This window comes from Sebastes fasciatus, chromosome 14, assembly GCF_043250625.1.
Source record: "Sebastes fasciatus isolate fSebFas1 chromosome 14, fSebFas1.pri, whole genome shotgun sequence".
Lineage (NCBI taxonomy): Eukaryota > Metazoa > Chordata > Actinopteri > Perciformes > Sebastidae > Sebastes > Sebastes fasciatus.
In genome coordinates, this window is record NC_133808.1 from 29,846,072 (window position 1) to 29,866,759 (window position 20,688).

General features: G+C 39.9%; 2 protein-coding genes across 3 annotated transcripts; both read left to right on the top strand.

The window, feature by feature from the left end:
• Positions 1 to 319: 319 nt before the first annotated feature.
• vtcn1 (V-set domain containing T cell activation inhibitor 1) lies at positions 320 to 6,190 on the top strand. 2 transcript variants are annotated; one of them, XM_074658472.1, is made up of 5 exons: positions 323 to 553; positions 1,924 to 1,988; positions 3,793 to 4,149; positions 4,544 to 4,801; positions 5,486 to 6,190. In XM_074658472.1, exons 1-5 carry the CDS (start codon positions 522 to 524, stop codon positions 5,596 to 5,598), a joined length of 825 nt encoding a protein of 274 aa, XP_074514573.1. In that variant the 5' UTR covers positions 323 to 521; the 3' UTR covers positions 5,599 to 6,190. The 2 variants fall into 2 exon arrangements, with proteins under 2 accessions (XP_074514572.1, XP_074514573.1); XM_074658471.1 differs by lacking the exon at positions 5,486 to 6,190 and having other exon boundaries at positions 320 to 553; positions 4,544 to 5,421.
• Positions 6,191 to 6,483: 293 nt separating this feature from the next.
• trim45 (tripartite motif containing 45) lies at positions 6,484 to 18,779 on the top strand. Its single transcript, XM_074657796.1, has 8 exons — positions 6,484 to 7,360; positions 8,220 to 8,508; positions 8,610 to 8,755; positions 8,895 to 9,211; positions 14,192 to 14,321; positions 15,032 to 15,146; positions 15,482 to 15,608; positions 17,028 to 18,779. Exons 1-8 carry the CDS (start codon positions 6,873 to 6,875, stop codon positions 17,180 to 17,182), a joined length of 1,767 nt encoding a protein of 588 aa, XP_074513897.1. The 5' UTR covers positions 6,484 to 6,872; the 3' UTR covers positions 17,183 to 18,779.
• Positions 18,780 to 20,688: the final 1,909 nt, after the last annotated feature.

Genomic DNA, 20,688 nt, shown 5'->3' on the forward strand with positions numbered 1-20,688 from the left:
ATAAAACCATCTTGGTTAGTCTTTCCACTGTTCCAACAATCACCAACTCTGGTTTGGTCAAAATAAACCATCAATTCACAGAGTTAGATGTGAAAATAGGATCCTTCCTTGACTTTGAGAAACACCTATTGAAATGTACTCCACCTTGAGTAAATAGTTGGAGGAAACCAAGGGGGTACTTATCATTCTTTTGCCATTAGGTAATATGCCAAATGTCACTCTGGGAAACAAGCTGCTGAAATCTCTCTTGTTAATTAGCAGCTTGCACCTTTATTTTGATAAGATAAATAAGCTACTGTGACGACATGTCAACAAGTATGGAGCACACGCCTTAAAGGTAATATTTACTCTTGGTGTTGTGTGTCCTGTGAGGGAGGCGAAACAGCAGCAAGTAGAGGAAGTCAGTGTGGATTAATTCTGGAGGAATGGTGGATGTTTAGGAGGAATGGCATGACTGGACCTTAGACTCGAGCAACAGGATCGAATCTTCCGTTACTTCTCGAAAGGTTTGGTCGGCAGACATGGCGACCCTCAGACAGATCATCTTCTACAGGTGTGGCCGTGAGGTTTGATTGTGTTCTCGAACATTTAAGAAAGTAACTAAGTACATTTACTCAAGTGCTAAGTGCAATTTTGTTGTTACCTGTACTTTTTCTTCAGTATTTCTGTCGTATTCTAACTCTACACTTCATTTCAGAAGGATATATTGTACTTTTTATCCACTTTTTTGACAGCTACTGGTTTCAGATTTCAGATAATAAAATGCAATGCATTGTTAAATATTAAACCAGTGATGTGACCCATTGTGAAAAAGCATAGTAGGGCCCTTTGTCACATTTCAGATGTCTATGAGCTGTTTTAGACTTATAAGACAGTTTCATTTAAACAACAGTTAAAGGCCCAACGAGGTAAAATAATCCAATATTTCACAAAAAAAGGCAAAGATTACAAATTTCTTTAGCAGATCATATATATTCGTCCTCTCTCATTAATCATTTCACAACCCAACAGATTCATTTTGTGACCTTTTGCAGGTGGCCCGTCCCCTAGGTTGGGAATCACAGGACTAAACTACCAAACTTTGTATGACAATCTAAAAATAATGTAATATATAATAATATATTAGGGGATTTTTATGCAGAGCGTTTGATGCCAAGGGCTGTCAAAGTTACACAATAATAACCATACCATGTCATACTAGCTTTTCGTGAAGGAGGTTAAATAATGCTCCAAACATTCGCTAAATTTTGTCGAGGAAAAACTGTCATGGCTATTTTCAAAGGGCTCCCTTGACCTCTGACCTTCAGATCAGTGAATGTAAATGGGTTCTATGGGTACCCACGAGTCTCTCCTTTACCGACATGCCCACTTTATGATAATCACATGCAGTTTGGGGCAAGTCATAGTCAAGTCAGCACACTGACAGCTGTTGTTGCCTGTTGGGCTGCAGTTTGCCATGTTATGATTGGAGCATATTGTTTTATGCTAAATGCAGTACCTGTGAGGGTTTCTGACAATATCTGTCAGTGTTTTGTGTTGTTAATTGATTTCCAATAATAAATATATACATACATTTGCATAAAACAGCATATTTGTCCACTCCCATGTTAATAAGAGTATTAAATACTTGACAAATCTACCTTTAAGGTGCATTTTGAACAGATACAAAATGTGAGATTAATTTGCGATTAACTATGGACAATCATGTGATTCATCGCGATTAAATATTTTAATAGATTAAAAGCCCTACTGATAATACTTCTGTACTTTTACTTAGTTGTTAAATGCAAAACTTCTACTTCTTAAAGAGTATCTTTAATGTTGTATTGATACTTTTACTTGTATGCGTTGTTGTTTTTAGCACAAGCTGGCAGTGTGTCTGTTTCCTAACTCTCCTGTGTTTGTATGTCTCTTTCTGTGTAGCATGATTACCCTCATCGTCATATTCGCGGCCCTCATCATCCTCATCTTATCCTTGTCCTTCTCAGGTAAGACGACCATACATAATGGGTCGAGGTTGTGAGATCGTATTTGCATTATGATGGCAGATAACCGTCTGTCAGGCCTGAGGGGGAAACATGGGTGTGTTCAGCACTTTGCTGTGTTTGTCTAAACTAAAAATCCGTTAATTCACTTGGTTGACAACACACCATCATGTGTTTGCAACCCTGTGTATGTGTTTCAGTTTCATGTGTGATGTTCTATATGTATTTCCATCTTAGATAAATTATTTTTGTAGAGATATCTATTCAGGAACTTTGGCACAAGGAAGATGAAAAATACCCACATACTGCTTGTTCCTGTTTACTCAATGTAGATATGATTGACAATGTTTTGACCACAGATGGTAGAGTTAGGTTCAGGGTTCATGGTTCAGGGTTCAGGTAGAGTTACTGTAGGAGGGTTAGGTTAGCCCACCTGAATTAAACATGTTGTTAATTATCAGGTTATCAATCATACCAACATAGAATCGAAAGGGGAATGAAGACGCAGTGTTGGTGTGTATTTTAATCTGTCAGTGTAGATGCAAAGTATTTCAGCATGTGTGCGTGTCGCTCGGAGAGCAAGTTCAACGGCAATATGCACCTTTTCCTACATTAACATAACAAATAGAAAACATTCAGAGCTACTGGCTGCACAGTCCTTTAAAAATATCTATACTTTGATTTGCATCTGGCCCCAGATCTGCATCAGAATACATTCAATCATGACAATCATGGGAGACAGATTTTTTCTACTTAAAGGCACAATGAGTGGGATTTGTCGATTGCGGTTGTAAACACAACATTCAAAGTTGGCCCCTCCTCCGCAACACAATGAGGGTTAGGGTGCTCGCCAGCGAGTGAAAGCCAAACCCAGATTCACTCTCGGTTTGAGAGCTTTGTCCGCTTGGATCCGTGCTTACGATCTGGCACCTGGTTGCCACGTTTTTATAGAGGTTGACGCCCAGAAGCGTCCCAAACACAGCAAAATAATAAAATCCAGGCAGAGGGCTGTAGGGTCTCTGCAGATACAGACACCGCCGCCTATTTTTGTATGTGTCTATACATTTTGTTTTAGGAAAATCCTACTCATTCTGCCTTTAAGTAGTGGGTGTAATAGTTAATGAGAAAATAGTGAAAATGTAAAAAAAAACTTGCTAAAACAAGTTTCACTATTCGATATCCAGAGCATTAATATAGCAGCAAACAACTATTGTCTATGTAAAGATATTGAAGAGTAATGTCTCCCTGCATGAGTTCAGAGCTTCTCTGTGCTTTGTTTATATCGCCGGGCCGCCTGTGTGTGCTTTTAGTGCATGTTTGCGCATGTGAGCGTGCCCCGCATGGTTAGCTCATGGCTACCGCTCTGCAGTGCTCTCATACGGCGGTTACAGTTGATACCACACCTTCTCATCCCAACTCGTCACATGCTGGCGCTTTGTCAGACCCCTCTCTCTTTTTTTGAGTTTGTCAAATCGAGTCTAAAGTCATCAAAATTGCAACTCGAGTCCACACCTCTGGAATTTTGTCCTCCCCGTCCTTTGGCTGAACAACCCATCTCTTACATCAGAATCACGTTGGGAAGGGATCAGTTCGCAGCCAGTATGGACAAGAGGAACAATTAGACTAATAGCTTTATAGCTATGTGAGTGAGTATTGTTTTCACAACAGATTTGAAAAGATGTGAACCTATCCTTAAAGAAATCCTTTAGTTATCTTAGATTTGCGCCAAAAATGGGACTAAAATATCACTTGTGTTAAAGCTAATAATCAGGATCTCCATTATGAGTTTGTGTCCTGGTCCCCACAGGCACCTTGTCCGAGCTGATGAGCAGCAACACGTCGCCCACCGCCAACCTCGGCGAGGATGTGCTCCTCAGCTGCATCCTGAACAAAGAGAGTGGACAGACCAAACTCAGCAAAGTGTCAGTCACCTGGATGAGGGGCCTGACGGAAGAAGTTTACCGGTACAAGAACAGAGGTCCGGCTCTTGACGACCAGAACTCACAGTTTAAAGGGAGGGCTCAGCTCTTCCCCGATGCTTTGGTCACGGGGAACGCCTCCCTGCTGCTGAGGGACACGAGACGCAGTGACGAGGGCATGTACACCTGCAGCTTCAGCTCCTCTGGTGGCGGAGGGTGGATCAAAGTTCACCTCAGAGTAGCAGGTACGATGACTCGTCTTTCCAGTTTCACTGTTTGCTTTGAGAATGAATCTCTCTGAGAACATTGAAACCCTTTACTTTAACCATCACTATTACTTATTACTATAAGCAGTATATAAACATAAGATAAATTATTTCTAACACACTATAATGTAGTTGTAAGCCGATATAAGGACACAATATTTGTTAACAATTGTTCACTTCAGGTAATGTAAGAATTGTGACTCGGGGACCACCTTCCCAAATAACTGCCTGCCATGATGAATCCAAAGTATTCAAGGTCATATTTCCTCACCACACACGCTTTGGAGCTTTTACTGGTGCAGGATTGTCTCCAACATTACTCTTTCCTTTCATAAATCGCTCCATTTCTCCATTCATGCTTTTATTGTCTCAGCCTTTTCAGCCCCTACATTTAAATTCTCCAATGGCGTCCTGACTGCCGAGGCGAGCAGGTGGTTCCCTAAACCAAACGTGACCTGGACGGACTTTGAGGGGAAAGTCCTGAGCGGAAGCACGAGCTTCGCTCAAAATTCTGCGGGGATATTCAGCGTAGTCAGCACGCTGCCGTCATTAAACATCAGCGGCACCTACACCTGCATGATTCAAAATGACCTGGTGACCGCCGTCTCTGCAGCATCCATAACAGCAACAGGTAATCTAGTATCATCATGTTTTTACAAGGATAACTGTATATCTATAGAGGCACTTAAATCTAAATCTAATCTAATCTCTTATATTCTGCTGCCAGGTGCACAGGTAGAGTCTATTATATTCTATTCTGCTCCCAGGGGCACATGTAGAGTCTATTCTACTCTATTCTGTTGCCAGGGGCACAAGTAGAGTTTATTCTATTCTATTCTGCTCCCAGGGGCACATGTAGAATCTATTCTACTCTATTCTGTTGCCAGGGGCACAGGTAGAGTTTATTCTATTCTATTTTGCTGCCAGACACACGTGTAGAGTCTATTCTATTCTATTCTATTCTATTCTATTCTATTCTATTCTAATCTATACTATTCTGCTGCCAGACACACAGGTAGAGTCTATTGTATTCTGCTGCCAGGTGCAGATGTAGAGTCTATTCTTTTCTATTCTATTCTGCTGCCGGGGGCACAGGTAGAGTCTATTCTGTTGTATTTTTCATTCAGACATTTCTACATAATAAAAAATCCAAATATATTCATTGATATAAACAGATTTTGTCAAACTGCAGTGCACACAAGGGTCAAAATCCAAACATAAAACCTAGACAAAAATTCAAAATCAGATCAAATGAAATGTAAAAAACAAAGCAAAGCTGATTGTATTACATTTAATCTCCTTACATATTTTGCAGACCCTGGTGTTTCAGTAAAAACATACTTCGTCTACAGCGCTGCATCATCCCTGCTGGCATCAACGTACCTGAGCATTATGACCAGCATCCTCTGCATCTATTATCTCATCTAATTATCTTTTTGTGTGTGCATGTGTTGCTCTTCGTTTTTTAATTGATTATAATGGGTGTTGTTACCGTGTAACAGAAATTGTACTCTTGTGGTGCATTTTCTCAATCAACATTTTCTTTTTACTTTCTCGGATGTATGTGTCATGTTTTAAGTGAAGGCATCTTGATTATTTATCAGTAAATGTTTTTAAATTCTTTTCAGCTTGAGTGTTTTTTATTCATTTATTATTTATACTTTCTGTACAACATAAAATCGGATGAATCGCCATCTATGTGGAGAAACCGCAGAAAAATAAGACAAATATAAAGAAATGAAACAATATATAACATTTCAGCGTATATAATGACCTTATGAAATTAGTACCCTACTGTTTTTGTTAATTAATAAATACAATGAATTTGAAATTGAATTCTGACGTGGGTGGATTTGTTTCAAAGTTTGGGATGTCAAAGGAGATAATGCAGCCTTAAAAATAACAAAACATTAATATTAATTACCACCAAGGTGTTGGTGTGATTTTTTTTTTTTAATTTTGAGAAAAGATACTTGAACTCAGCGTTGGTATAACAATTTTAGATTATTATTTCTTTAAGTTTAGGCAACAAAAAAACACAACTTCTTTAAGTTTAGGCAAAGAACTTCAACTTCTTTAGGTCTAAGCAATAAAACTACAACTTTTTTAGGTTTAGGCAATAAAACTAAAACTTCTTTAGGTTTAGGCAAAAAAATTACAACTTATTTAGGTTTAAGCAACAAAACTAAAACTTATTTAGGTTTAGGCAAAAAAATTACAACTTATTTAGGTTTAAGCAACAAAACTAAAACTTATTTAGGTTTAGGCAAAAAAAAAAATTCAGAATAAAATATTTCAAAATATTTTCAGCATTATTATTTGCACTTTTTTATATCTATTTACTTGTAATTGAGCTGTGAGTGGGACTACAAACAGACCACGGAGTGGGAGGGTGGAGGGGCTGGATTGGAACTGGGCCTAGGTCTTTGCACCACCCCTGAGGCTTCCTATTGGTCTGGTGGTGAGAGAGGTGTCGTATGTCCCAGGCAGCAGTGAACGCAACGAAGCACAACTTCTACTACCGGAGAAAAGTGAGACTTTTAATCAGTGAACCGGTGGAATTAAAGTCTGTTTGTTGCCACAGCTGGTTTAGTTTCATGCATTATGCAGAAGGAAGGTTCCGGAGTAGTTTTCCTCCTCTCCTGACCGGGTTAGTGGAGTTTCACGGTGGTTAGTGGAGTTTGTGGGACCAAAAACAAACCATGTCTCGGTGCGAACAGAAAGGAAACTTGGAGCAGCCGACGTTAAACTCTGAGCACGAACAAAACGGAGTCCCGGTGAACCGGAGAGCGGTTTGTAACGCGTGCAAACGGTTGTACCGGGACCCTAAAATCCTCCCGTGTCTGCACACCTTCTGCTCGGACTGCATCGGCCAGCTGGAGCCCTTCTCCGTGCGAAGCCGCGTCGCTCCGAAGAACATCCCGAGCGAAGCGGCAGAGGGGGAAGAGGAGGAGGAAGAGGAGCGAACCTGCGTCACGGTGCTCTGCCCAGACTGCGACTCCGAGGTGGACCTCCCTCCGTCTGGACCTGGAGGGCTCAGCACCGACCACCTGGCGCTGGACGAGGTGTTCCTGGAGACCCTGGAGACGAACGGTCCGCTGGGATGTGACCTGTGCGGCGAAGGAGGCGCCGAGAGCCGCTGCGACGTCTGCTGCGTCAACCTGTGCGCGTTCTGCTGCCAGGCGCACAGGTAGAGTCTGTTCTATTCTATTCTGTTCTATTCTATTCTATTCTATTTTGCTGCCAGGCGCACAGGTAGAGTATGTTCTATTATACTCTATTCTATTCTATTATGTTCTATTCTACTGTAAGGCCCACAGGTAGTAGAGTCTATTCTATTCTATTCTGCAGCCAGGGGCACAGGTACAGTCTATTCTATTCTATTCTGCTGCCAGGTGCACAGGAAGAGTCTATTCTAATCTATTCTATTCTGCTTCCAGACGCACAGGTAGATTCTATTCTATTCTGCTGCCAGGGGCACAAGTAGAGTCTATTCTATTCTATTCTATTCTGCTTCCAGACGCACAGGTAGATTCTATTCTATTCTGCAGCCGGGGACACAGGTACAGTCTATTCTATTCTATTCTGCTGCCAGGTGCACAGGAAGAGTCTATTCTGCTGAAAGGGCCACAGGTAGAATCTATTCTATTCTATTCTATTCTGCTTCCAGACGCACAGGTAGAGTCTATTCTATTCTGCAGCCAGGGACACAGGTACAGTCTATTCTATTCTATTCTGCTGCCAGGTGCACAGGAAGAGTCTATTCTAATCTATTCTGCTGAAAGGGCCACAGGTAGAATCTATTCTATTCTATTCTATTCTGCTTCCAGACGCACAGGTAGAGTCTATTCTTTTCTATTCTATTCTGTTCTATTCTATTTTATTCTGCTGCCAGTCACACATGTAGAGTCTATTCTATTCTATTCTCCAGTAAGACGCACAGATAGAGTCTATTCTATTCTATTCTATTCTATTCTGCTGTCATACGCACAGGTAGAGTCTATTCTATTCTATTCTATTTGTATATCTGTTGTCTCTCCTGTCTGCAGGCGTCAGAAGCGAACAGCGTCTCACTCCGTCCAGTGTCTGGAGGAGCTGAAGTCTCGCGGTCGTCTGTCCCGTCCCGTCCTCTGCCCCCTCCACCCCGGCCAGGAGCTCCGTCTCTTCTGTCAGCCCTGCGACCTGCCCGTCTGCCTGGAGTGCGCCGCCACGCTGCACCGCGACCACCGCTGCCGCCCCACCCGCGACGTCATCGACCGCCATGGAGACCGCATCCGAGAACTGGTCGCGGCGCGCCTGCGACCTCGCATGGAGCGTCTGAAGGACTCGCTGCAGAAGGTGCAACAGAGTCTGTTTGTAACATAAATTATTTACTTTTTTTTTATAAATATCAAGTTTGTTATATTCAAACAGGATTCTTTCTTTCCGCTATGTTACAGGTGGAAGTTTCCCAGGATGCTTTGCAGGCCCGGGTGGATGCAACAGCCAATGAGGTGAGGGTGTTTGCGCGAGCCTACGCCAGCGTTGTGGAAGCCCACTGCCTGTCTCTGCTGCACCGCCTGGAGGAGCTCCGGGTCCAACGCAGGTACAGTACGACCAACACAGCTACCGACTAGTAGGCCATGTACTGATGAACAGTCTTCTGTGGTTTACGGTGCAGAGAAACCTCTCATCGAGTGTGCGGGAGACGCTGCTTGTCCTTCACTCCCGTCTTTGTCCAACAGGAACCAGCTCCACCTGCAGAGGGCGCAGCTGCAGCAGGCTCTGTTGGACGTCGGCGGCGGCGTGGAGTTCGCGGAGCGGCTGCTGAGCTGCGGCTCAGACGCCGAGATCCTCAGCGCCAAAGGAGTGACCCTGAGAAGACTGACCAGCCTGGCAGAGAGCAGCTACGACCCCGACCCGGCAACCGTCGCCCCCGACGACGGCAGCGGCATCGGCTTCGTGGCCGGGGAGCCGGCGGGGGAGGTGGAGGGCTACCCGCTGGTCGGGGTGATCACCTCGAAGACGGTGGACCTCAGCAAGTGCACCATCGAAGGGGAAGGTAAACCAGACCTGATGCAAATATACTCAGATTTAAGAGTGATGTCAGGAAGATGTTGGCAGGTGTTTATATTTCGTATTGTCACCGCGAAAAGTGTCGCAACTGTGCAAGATGCAGTCACGAAACATTACAGGTGTGTAGTTCAGATCAAAATGAAGTCCGAGCTCGAAGATGGGTGTGGTCTTAGTAAGGGGGACGGAAGTAGAGGGGTAGGAAGTGCGGAAGGGGCACCCTCGTTTTACGCCCCTGGACCGATTTGGCGTCGCGGCTGGTGTTATCCCATCACAACTTGGTCTCTAGTTCTGAGCTGTTTCTTCTCTTTTTTGTAAACCACTTAGGATAAAAGTGTTTTATTAAAATGTAAATCATGTGTTCCAGAGATTTTCAGTAAGTGCTTACAAATCTATTTTATCTTCATTAGGTTAATACAAAAGTTAATACTCCAGAATAAATTGCAAAATGAAGTATTTTCAGGATCAGGTGTTCATGAGTGTTGCACTTTTTCTAATCCCTTCCAATTTTCTGTTATTTAATGAAAAGACCACAACCAACAATGACTTGATCTTACTGTACAAACACGTTTTGTCTGTGTAGCCTGTTATTTATTATTGTTCTGTGCTATAGAGCTCCACTGTACAAAAATAATTACAAACACATCAATGAGCCACACTGTTGCACTAACTGATATGTTTTTTTTATTACCATGAACATGGCCACTATAGTTTATCTTAAGTAAATCCCTCATACAATATAAAACTGCTTTTTTTGTTGCCTGATCAGACAAAGTTTTTTGCAGTTTGCTGCATCTTTTTATTTTATATGTTGCTAAGCAACCACTAAACGAGTGCTACTAACGTTACCTTTTTACAAATGCGACCCAAGTAGTTATTAGTACAGTTTAAATCAATGAAAACAACTTACCTGAAATCTCAAGTACCGCACTAATTTGCCTCCTGCTGTTTTCGGTTCAGATCATGGTAACTACAGATGGTAAAGTCATAAAGCTCCGGGTATCCAGCAAAAGTCACCACAATGAGAAAAAACGCTGATTACGTCAGGTGCTTTTCCGCTCTGATTTGAATTATTTTTCAACTCGAGGTGTTCAGGGCGTTCCAGTAAAAACGTGAGGCGCTCAGCAACGCAAAAGCAGCGCGCAAAACGCCTCACTCTCATTGAAAAGAATTACAAAATGTGCGACAAATGCGTATTGCGTGACTGAAAATTGTTCCAACAAATACTTTATTTACTCCTGTTTGAGTAACGTTTGTTTAAAACTGTTTTAGAGATTTACATCTTCAATAGGAACCAATGTGCAGACTGGGTAGATTTGTTGACAGCAAGAAAAATATAGAATATCACCGGTATTATCCATAAAATCTGCCCCCTTTTCCTCGTCATTACAGTATCCACTTTATTATTAACAGGTGTATCATCACTTCAGTTATGTTTTCGGTTTAAAAGCTGTGGGAGCATCAGTGATCCAGAGCACCTATTGTGTTAGATATTTATTTTCTACAGTACAATTTAGCCACAACTATTTGTAGAGATCACCCTGTGGGAGTAGTTGCAGGCAGGCTGGTGGAGAGGTGGAGGGGGTCGGGTAAGGAGGATGTGGGGGAGGTCGGGGTCCTCCTGGAACACTTAAAGACTATTGTTAACCTTCCTGGGTGCTTTGGCTCAAAGACTCACTGAATTCCTTTGGCACCGGAGGAATGTTGAGGTGACTCAACAGGCCTGAAGGCAGCGAGAGCACTGAGGGGATGTTTACACACTAACACAGATGCTGTAAAAGAGAGAGGAAAAGGAAATACCTGCTATGACATTGCATTGTGATGGTAATCCACAGTATCACTACATCGGCTAAAGCAGCTTTGAGTTGTTTGTCCCAAGTTAACGTCTTTACGCAGCGTTAGCGACTCTTTCATTTCTAAAGGCCAGACTTCTGTGTTGACTATTAGAAAGCAGAAAGCACCCAGGCTTTACTGGCGATTATCCCGTCCTCTCTCCGTGTGATAAGAGGGTTTGGACCAGAGCACAGGTTACATGTGGGCCAGAACAGCTGCGTCTGTAACGGTGACAGCTGCTGCTGCGTATACTCGGCTTAGCAAGCAGACACACACACACACATGACAGATATTTCACAGCCATTAGTAGCAGCAGTGATAGTAGTAATAGACTACTAGTCCAAATGGTAGTAATTGAAGTAGTAGCAGGAGGTTTTAGTGATGGCAGTGGTAAAAAAAATCCTCCTTTATGTATAAAAAAAGGAACAACCCCTCCACACACACTCGGGTGTTTTCAGGTTGAAGCTATGTAGAAAACATATGAGCAGTTCAAATGATAAAAGTGTAATTTGCTCCATCTTAAGCTAACAGGAGAGTCCGGTAAACACACCCTGAACACACCAACACCGCCCCGAGAGCAGCTTTGATCAGCCAAAGTAATTAAAGAAGTCACCTGTGTGGGTGAACAATGAATAAATAAATAAAAAAAGATAAAGATTATTGTATTACTAAACGAATGGTCCTCTCCCGAGTGTTTAAATATGACGTCGTTAATGTCAACAACCTTTTAGTGTTTTAATATTATAGTTAGGGCTGCAACTAGTGGTTATCATATTCATATTATTTATTATTTTCTATTGATTGTTTAGCCTATAAAATATTACAAAATAGTGAAAAAGGTCTTGTTTGTCTGACCCATATTCATAAACTGAAAAACTGTTTTAAAAAAGTGATCACATTTGAGAAGCTTTTAGTCTTTTTGCTTGATAAATGTTAAACATTATTGATTATCAGACATCTATAAATTTATTTTCCGTCTATCAAAAGAAATCATTTTAGCTCTAATTGCAGTCTTTTTCATATTCTGCATCTTTAAAGCCAGCCTGTGTATCTTTTGCTGCACAGTGACACTTTTTGGGATAATAATAGACCTTTTCATTGCCATACTGTTGCAAGTGCAACAGCTTTGGTCCAAGTTCACTTCCTGTCAGCTATTGCATTAACAAACACTGCATTATTCTCGTAATGTGTCCATAATACTCTGTAGTACATTGTCTCTTTGGCCCTCACTGCATTAGACGTATATACTATATACTTAGACTATAAACTGTGTTACCTTCATCACAATGATCAAATGTTTTACGGCTCCAGACAGATTTTTTTTTTCTTTGCCTAAAATGTCTCTTTTGATAGTAAAGGTTGCTGACCCCTGTAATAGATGGAGTAGAACAGAATTAGTAGATGTAGTTTAGCAACAATAGCAACTCCAACAGCATCTAAACAGATCCGCCTGCAGCTGGTGGAAAACACTGAGTAATAACAGATGAATCCACAGTGCAGGATCATTACTTATCGAGCGGCTAATAGAGTCTGACAAGAAAACGCAAAGCAACATAAATCACTGATATGAACACAAATGATGTTGGCTTGTAACACGACAACAGCTGATGAATATCTTCAGCGGTCGTGTCCCCGGAGCGCCGCGGAACAAGTTAATGAAACACTAAAGTAATGATGTTAGAGGTTCTGGAAAAAGTCCGGTCAGCAGCACCGAAGCCCAGCTGAGCCCGGAGTCACACCACCACCACCAGATGTTCAGGGGGAAGGAGGCTCACGTCAGCGCTCAGTAGGAGGTTGTTCTGAGGGTGAGATGGTGTCACTGTAGTCTGTAGGGTGCACAAGACAAATGTCCAAGTGTCTCCATTATGAGATGTGTCTGAATGATGAAGAGCCTCTTTTAATGTCAAACTTGGAGAGACGAGTCCTTCTGCCCTTCTAAGTTTGTCTGACTGCTTCTTGTTTGAGTGTTTGCTAAGTGTATGTATGTATGTATAGGTGTGTAAAAAGAGATTTTTCTGCCTTTAGAAGTGTCTTGATCTTTAACTCCGGCGAGTTTCAGAGGCTGTAGTAGGCTCAGTTTTAGAGCTAGAGTGAAGGTTAAAGAAAAACTCTGTAATCCTCACTGTATAGAATGACCTCTAGGATAATCACAGCCTCATGAAACTTTACAGCCACAAACTACAGACCTAGAGCATTCAGAGGATGGATGCCTTTCCTAGCTAGATTGACAATAACGGGGTTTTCTGAGCAGTTTACACAACAGAAGTGCTCGCCATCCAATCGACAAAAATATGCAATTCTTGCAGAAATCTCTAAATGTCAAAAGTTTTTGATACCAAATCACAGCATGGCTTTTTCTATGGTGTTCCTCAAGGTCTTGGTGTCTTAATGTGGTATTTTAGAGGGATTATTGATCATTTTTATCACTTCTGGAGTGGTAAAAAATGGTTGAATTTAGCACCAAATCTGTGTAACAAATGGTATCAACCCAAAAGTTGCTGCAACAACTTATAAGGCATAGTAGAGCATGAGGATGGCCATCATTTACTTCTATCATAATGTTCTAAACCCTTAAACACTTTCACATTTATTTTAATTAATTAATTATTTTTTATTTCTTATTTATACACTTTTACAATTTATTTTAATAAAGTAATTATTTTTTATTTCTTATTTATACACTTTTACAATTTATTTTAATAAAGTAATTATTTTTTATTTCTTATTTATACACTTTTACAATTTATTTTAATTAAGTAATTATTTTTTATTTCTTATTTATGCACTTTTTCAATTTATTTTAATTAATTAAATAATTCATGTTTATTTCTGATTCATGACTAGAACAGCTTGACACACAGTGCTGAGCTGCATCTCAAATTAATCTTCAGGTTTCCAGCTTTCAGATGATGTACACCACTTCTATGTGACATCTACTGATGACCTGCTATCTCCCCCTAAACACCCTCTATACCCCCCTAAAAAAGACAAAAAAAACTGGTCTATTGTGGGTCTCAGAGGGTTAAAAGCAAAAAGCCCCAAAAAAGAATCTTAAAAAAAAAAAAATACTGTATATGTGTTTGTCAGCGCATCGTTGTGGCCTCTAACCTCTGACCTTTAACCCCCCTGGTCACAGGTCTACAGAGGGGCACGGCGGGTGAGCAGGGCCACTTCACCCTGGTGTGTCGAGACTCGTCCGGGGAGCAGGTGGAGCGAGGTGGAGATCACGTCCTGGTCAGCATCGTTCACCAGGAGAAGAAGAACTGGTGAGTGTCAGCGAGGCCGGTCTGCTGTGTCAGCATTTTGACTTTAATCTACCAGACAAGAAGTGTCCTGGAGCAAGGCGCTGATGGCTCTATATCCACGCTGGTGAAGTGACATTCCCACGGGGGGCACAGTGAGGTTTTATTATTCTCTCAGTCAGTTGGAGAGTCATTGACAGTCCAGCGGCACGCTGCAGGTTTGGTGTCGTCGCGGTTGATCAAGTTTTTCACCGTCTGCCACCCAGCTGCTCGGAGCAGGTCAACAGAGCTCTCCCCACCTGTGTACGCTGCTATTTCTGTCCCTTTGGTTGGAAGAGCTGCACCCTTAAAAACCTCTCCAAAATCAACCAGCTTGCATGCACAAATGCAATTTAGTGTATTAACTCTCGCAACCACATGAGGGCAGCATGTATGTTCCATCATAAAATAATAATAATAAATCTAAGAGAGCTGTGATACACCGCATCAAGGGTTGAGGGCTTAGGCAGCAGCATGCGTGTGAATTACATCTGCAGAGTAAAGCACTGATAGAAATGTTGCCTGTACAATCTGCAACCTACTGCTAAAAGTGAGAAATGTAGTCAGTTCTTCAACATGAGTTTTAAAAGATAATTGTTCATCTAACCAGATACCTGGGTACTTATAACATTGTACTGATTTTAAAACTTTTCATTTGGGATCAGTTTCTGATGATTTCTTTTCTTTTCCTTCAGCACGGTGGAGACGACGGTGGCCGACAACAGCGACGGATCCTACAGAGTTTCATACACACCCGAAGAGCCGGGAGCCTACTCCGTGTGGGTTTGTGTCAAAGCTCAACATGTCAAGGTACCAACACATCTCATTATTATTTATAGTTATACGGTATATATAAATAGTAATTAATTATGTGTTGCAGCTGAGGACAGCATGTTAGAATAGCTGAATATGAAGTTGGACTGAGCCGTGGTGTTGCCAGCAGCTCACAGCGTTCCGCCTCGGGGCTGTTAACATCATCCTGACACATTAAATCAACACGGACGAAATGAAACAGGGAGCCTGTGATAACTCTGATGTTACGTTTACCTACTGGGATGTTTGATAAATATAAAACAGTTTCAGTTGTCAGACTGCGTTCACTTTTCTGTTTTTATTCAATGTGTCTCTCCCGTCTCGCCCTGCAGGGTTCTCCGTTTCCTCTGAACGTGAAGAGGAAGTTGAGGCGTCACGGTGGGACGTTTCACTGCTGCTCTTTCTGCTCCAGTGGAGGAGCCAAAGAGGCTCGCTGTGGCTGCACAGGAACCATGCCAGGTAAACAGAAGATATCTTCAAACATGTCTGGTCAGAAGTGCAGTTTTCATTCAGTTTCTCACAACAAACAAACAAAAACAAAAACGGTACACTTTGTTTTTAAGTAGGACACGGAGAGAGAACAGATGGAGGAACAATTTTTATCTATTTTTTATGAATCATGCAGCCACAAGACATTTTGAGAAAGGAGGCGCAATTTTCTCACTAAGAAACTCCTACTGTCGTTATCACAAACATCATTTCTCTCTCCATCTAAACCCAGCATGTCCACAAAGAGAGGGATGAGCAGAAAAGGAAGGATGAATTAGAAATGGCAACATAAATTACAGTTCTTCACAGATTGATGATGATACACAACATTATAAGAATATTTGAAGCTGTAATCATTCGACTGTAGAAGTCACCCTGTTCACTGCTATGAAGTCATGTACAGCTTCGTTAATATATAGTGAGTGATTAAAACATATGAGGTGGAAAGTTGAGCATATCAAGATTATTATACTTTATTTGTGTGTTTCCTTGTGTAATACTTTAAGACCGGTCTTTTTTTAACTGGCACCTGTGTATTCAAATCTTTTACTTAAAGTAATGGAAGATTTTCATTTAAATAAATGTCCTCAATATAAGTCACTTTCTTTCATATTTCTATTATATATATATATATATATATATATATATATATATATATATATATATATATATATATATATATATATATATATAATCTTGCAGCTGGTAGAAGTGGAGTGGATTTCAACTGCTTTGTATACGTCAATTAATCCATAGTTATAAATCATAATGTATTAGTTGATTCATATTTTATATTAATATTCAAAATCTGCAAAGAAACTAGTAAGTAATGCTTACTAGTTGCATTAAATTGAAATACTGACTGATTGATTGAGTGATTGATTGATTTTATTTATGCATTATCAGACAAAGAAAACAAAAAAATGTTAACATGTTTAAGTGAAAACACTTATTTCCAACATGGTCCCAATATGTTAGAAGACAAAGAAAACACAACAAAGTATTATATATTCAAAACAAAAACTAGAAAAAAAACAATGCTGAAATCCCAAAACACGTCACCACAATTCAAGAAAAAAACAAATTAACTCCCACAACAAAAAATAAATTAGTGCAAATTTCACTATAAATTTGTTATCCTGTTCCAAAGAAAAGCCCTACTCTGACCTCTATAGGCCCCTAAAGTAAAGTACAAGTACCTCAAAATTGTACTTAACAGTACTTGAGTAGATGTACTTAGTTACATTCCACCACTGCTACTTTCTGACTGCGTATAAACAAGATACTCTACACTTTAAATGATTCAAGTTTTATCTCAACACTGTCCTACCCCGGAGTTGTTCTTGATCTCATATCTGTCTGTCTTCCTCCCTGTCTGTCTGACTGCAGGAGGATTTAAAGGCTGCGGTCACGGTCATAAAGGACACCCCGGAAAGCCCCACTGGTCTTGTTGCGGCAACACCGCTGAGCAGTCCGAGTGTTTGCCTCAGAGCGTGTTGGCTGCGGTTTCGCCCCGCGGCCACCTGCGGACCGTGGAGCTCTGAGGTGACGCGGAGTATACGAGAGACCTGTCCAGATGATGCAAGTTAATAGAGGATGGCGGCAACCGAAAGGTTAGAGCAGCGGGGGGAGCACACTTTAAGATTGTTGGTGTGAATCTTAAAAAGGTCAGACGAGGAAAGTGAAGCTCCGAAGACACGGCGACTGAGGCAGGACATCAAAAGTCTCCGTGTCCTGAGAGCGATCACCTCTGCCAGACGGCGGTGTAGCTGTGAAACAGCAGCCAGCACACCATTAGAGACAAAGTGTGAGCTAAAGGCTCTGAATATAAAGTGCCTTTTGTGTGTAAACTCTGCCTCCTATGAAAAGATAGATGAGAAGGAAGATGAAATGCTCCAATCACAGCAGCATGTACGGAAGCCCCGAGAGGCAAGTGAGGAAGAAACTAATTCTGGTGATCCATTTTCTGATCTAGATTATTTGGTAATGATTGTTATATAGAAACATTAACATCAGGTACTTACTTTTTTTACTATTTACTGCACCTAATATGATATAATTTCATGGTACATTTGATTAGAAAATGAATAACTTAGTAAATACAACGTAATGATTATACTAAGTTGATGCCTATATTATGGTGCCACACACTGTTTACAAATTATTGTCGCTGCTCTCTGTTTGTGAATACTTCTGCTAGTAGTATGACCTGAATCAAGACACTGTGCCTAAATAATATGAATCATAAATGTAAACCACAACATTTGGCTTTTGCTCCGTGCACGTGAAGACTTTACATATCAGTCTGGAGTGCTAATTAACGTTTTTAATGAGGAGAAAGTCCATCAAATGTGCACAGAATTGTGTTTTTTTTACTTCAGTTTCATTAGCAACCCAACTGGGCCGTGCCTTCTGGTGAGGAAAGGTGCAGCAGTCAGCCTCCTCTTTGAATACAAAGCTGTTCCTCTCCAGAGGAGCGCAGCGACGGGGAACTTACGATGAGCCAATTAATGCCTTTGTGTATTTTCTGTATTCTGAATATGACTTTTCTTGAGTGTGAGTGCAAATACATGTGTTTTTTACTGCTGATGAAAAGTAAAATGGACTTATACAAATACTTGAGGGTACATGGGGACTAATCTTTTTGATTTGTGGTCCAAGGTCCAAGATCCAAGAATTGACACGTTGCTGCTGTTCATGCAGATTAAAGGAATAGTGTGTAACATTTTGGGGGATCTATTAGCAGAAATGGAATATAATATTCATAACTATGTTTACATTAGTATTTAATCACCTGAAACTAAGAATCGTTGTGTTTTTGTTAGCTTAGAATGAGTCCTACATAAGGGTACCGCCAACCGCTGTCTGACTTATGTTGCTCTTAAAGTTGTGTTATTATGGTAAGGATAATTTCTGAGCGAGGTGAACGGCGTTACCACGGTTTTGCACTCGGCGGCTCACCTTAACGCAGTCTTGGAAAGGGAGGAGTGAGCGGAGGGGTACTCAGTTGGTAGCAATCTGCAACCATACCACTAGATGCCATCAAATCCTACACACTGTCCCTTTAATCTAAGTAGTGCTTTATCCATTTTCACTGAAACATTTAAGCCTGTACAATCAAAATAAACACACTTATTCTTCCACAGTTTTTATTCATACCTGTCTGGAAAAAGTCGGAAAAATAAAATGTCGGAAAAATTTCCGGAAAAAGTCTGGAAAAATGTCAGATAAAAAAAAGTCAGAAAATTGTCCGAAATAAAAGTCAGAAAAAATACTGTAAAAGTCTGAAAAAAAAGTTTGAAAAATAAAATGTCTGAAAAATGTCTGGAAAAAGTCTGAAAAAAGAATTCTGGAAAAAACAAATGTCTGAAAAAAGTCTGAAAAATGAAATGTCTGAAAAATTTCCAGAAAAAAATTCTGAAAAACAAAGATTCTGAAAAATAAGACTGAAAAATAAAATGTCCGGAAAAAGTCTGAGAAAAAAAGTCTGAAAAATGTCTGAAAAATGTTTGGGAAAAGTCTGAAAAAGAAAAGTCTGAAAAAGAAAATTCTGAAAAAATAAGGCTGAAAAAAACAATTCTGAAAAATGAAATGTCTGAAAAATGTCCGGAAAAAGTTTGAAAAAAAAAAGTCTGAAAAAAATGTCTGAAAAATGTCTGAAAAATATTCGGGAAAAGTCTGAAAAAGAAAAGTCTGAAAAAAAAGTCTGAAAAATTAAATGTCTGAAAAATTTCCGGAAAAAAATTCTGAAAAAAAAAATTCTGAAAAATGAAAAGTTTGAAGAAAAAAAAGTCTGAAAATTAAATGTCTGAAAAATGTCCGGAAAAAGTTTGAAAAAAAAAAGTCTGAAAAATTAAATGTCTGAAAAATGTCCGGAATTTTTTTTTTTAAAAATAAGGCTGAAAAAAAAATTCTGAAAAATAAGACTGAAAAAAAATTCTGAAAAATGAAATGTCTGAAAAATGTCCGGAAAAAAATTCTGAAAAAAAAGTCTGAAAAAAGATTCTGAAAAATAAGTCTGAAAAAAAATTCTGAAAAATAAGACTGAAAAAAAATTCTGAAAAAAAATTCTGAAAAATGAAATGTCTGAAAAATGTCCGGAAAAAAATTCTGAAAAAAAATTCTGAAAAAAAAGTCTGAAAAAAAATTCTGAAAAATGAAATGCCTGAAAAATGTCCGGAAAAATTCTGAAAAAAAAAATTCTGAAAAATAAGACTGAAAAAAAATTCTGAAAAATGAAATGTCTGAAAAATGTCCGGAAAAAAATTCTGAAGAAATAAGTTTGAAAAAAAAGTCTGAAAAATTAAATGTCTGAAAAAATGTCAGGGAAAAGTCTGAAAAATAAGTCTGAAAAAAAATTCTGAAATAAAAAAGTCTGAAAAAAAAAATTCGGAAATAAGATGTCTAAAAAAAAGTTTGAAAAATAAAATGTCTGAAAAATTTCAGGAAAAAGTCTGAAAAAAAAAATTCCGAAAAAAAAGTCTCAAATAAAAAAGTCTGAAAAAAAAAATTCTGAAAAATCTGGTTTTAAATCTAAAACAAAGTGGCAAGTTTCACTTTTTTTTTATAAATACGTAGTTACAGACTTTGCAGAGATTTTAGTGAATAAATTAAAACTGAAACTTTAAAAGTGATTCGGACAAAAACAGGACAACTTCCCGGCACATCCCCAGTATAAATTACACTCTGACCTGCATTATTAACTCAAATTTTGTAACTCATTCATAGAGATTTGCAGAAAACATGGTACTAAACTGCATATTTTAACACTTCATGGAGGATTTTTACAGATCATTGAGCTTGATAATCCCTCTCTAACCCTCCAGGTGTCAGGAGAGAGCTTCTCTTTTTATTTAACTGTCATCTCCCTCTCTGCCTGTGACATTAACTTTTTCTTGTTCCTACAAATCATTCATAATCAGAAAGCCGTCTGAGCTAAGAGGCTCCTGATGAATTCTGCAATATCATGAAAAATGTCTTAAGCGGCTCAAGATCGGCTCTCTTTATATGAATGTTTGATGAGGAAGAGGAGGTTACATCAGCAGCGTTG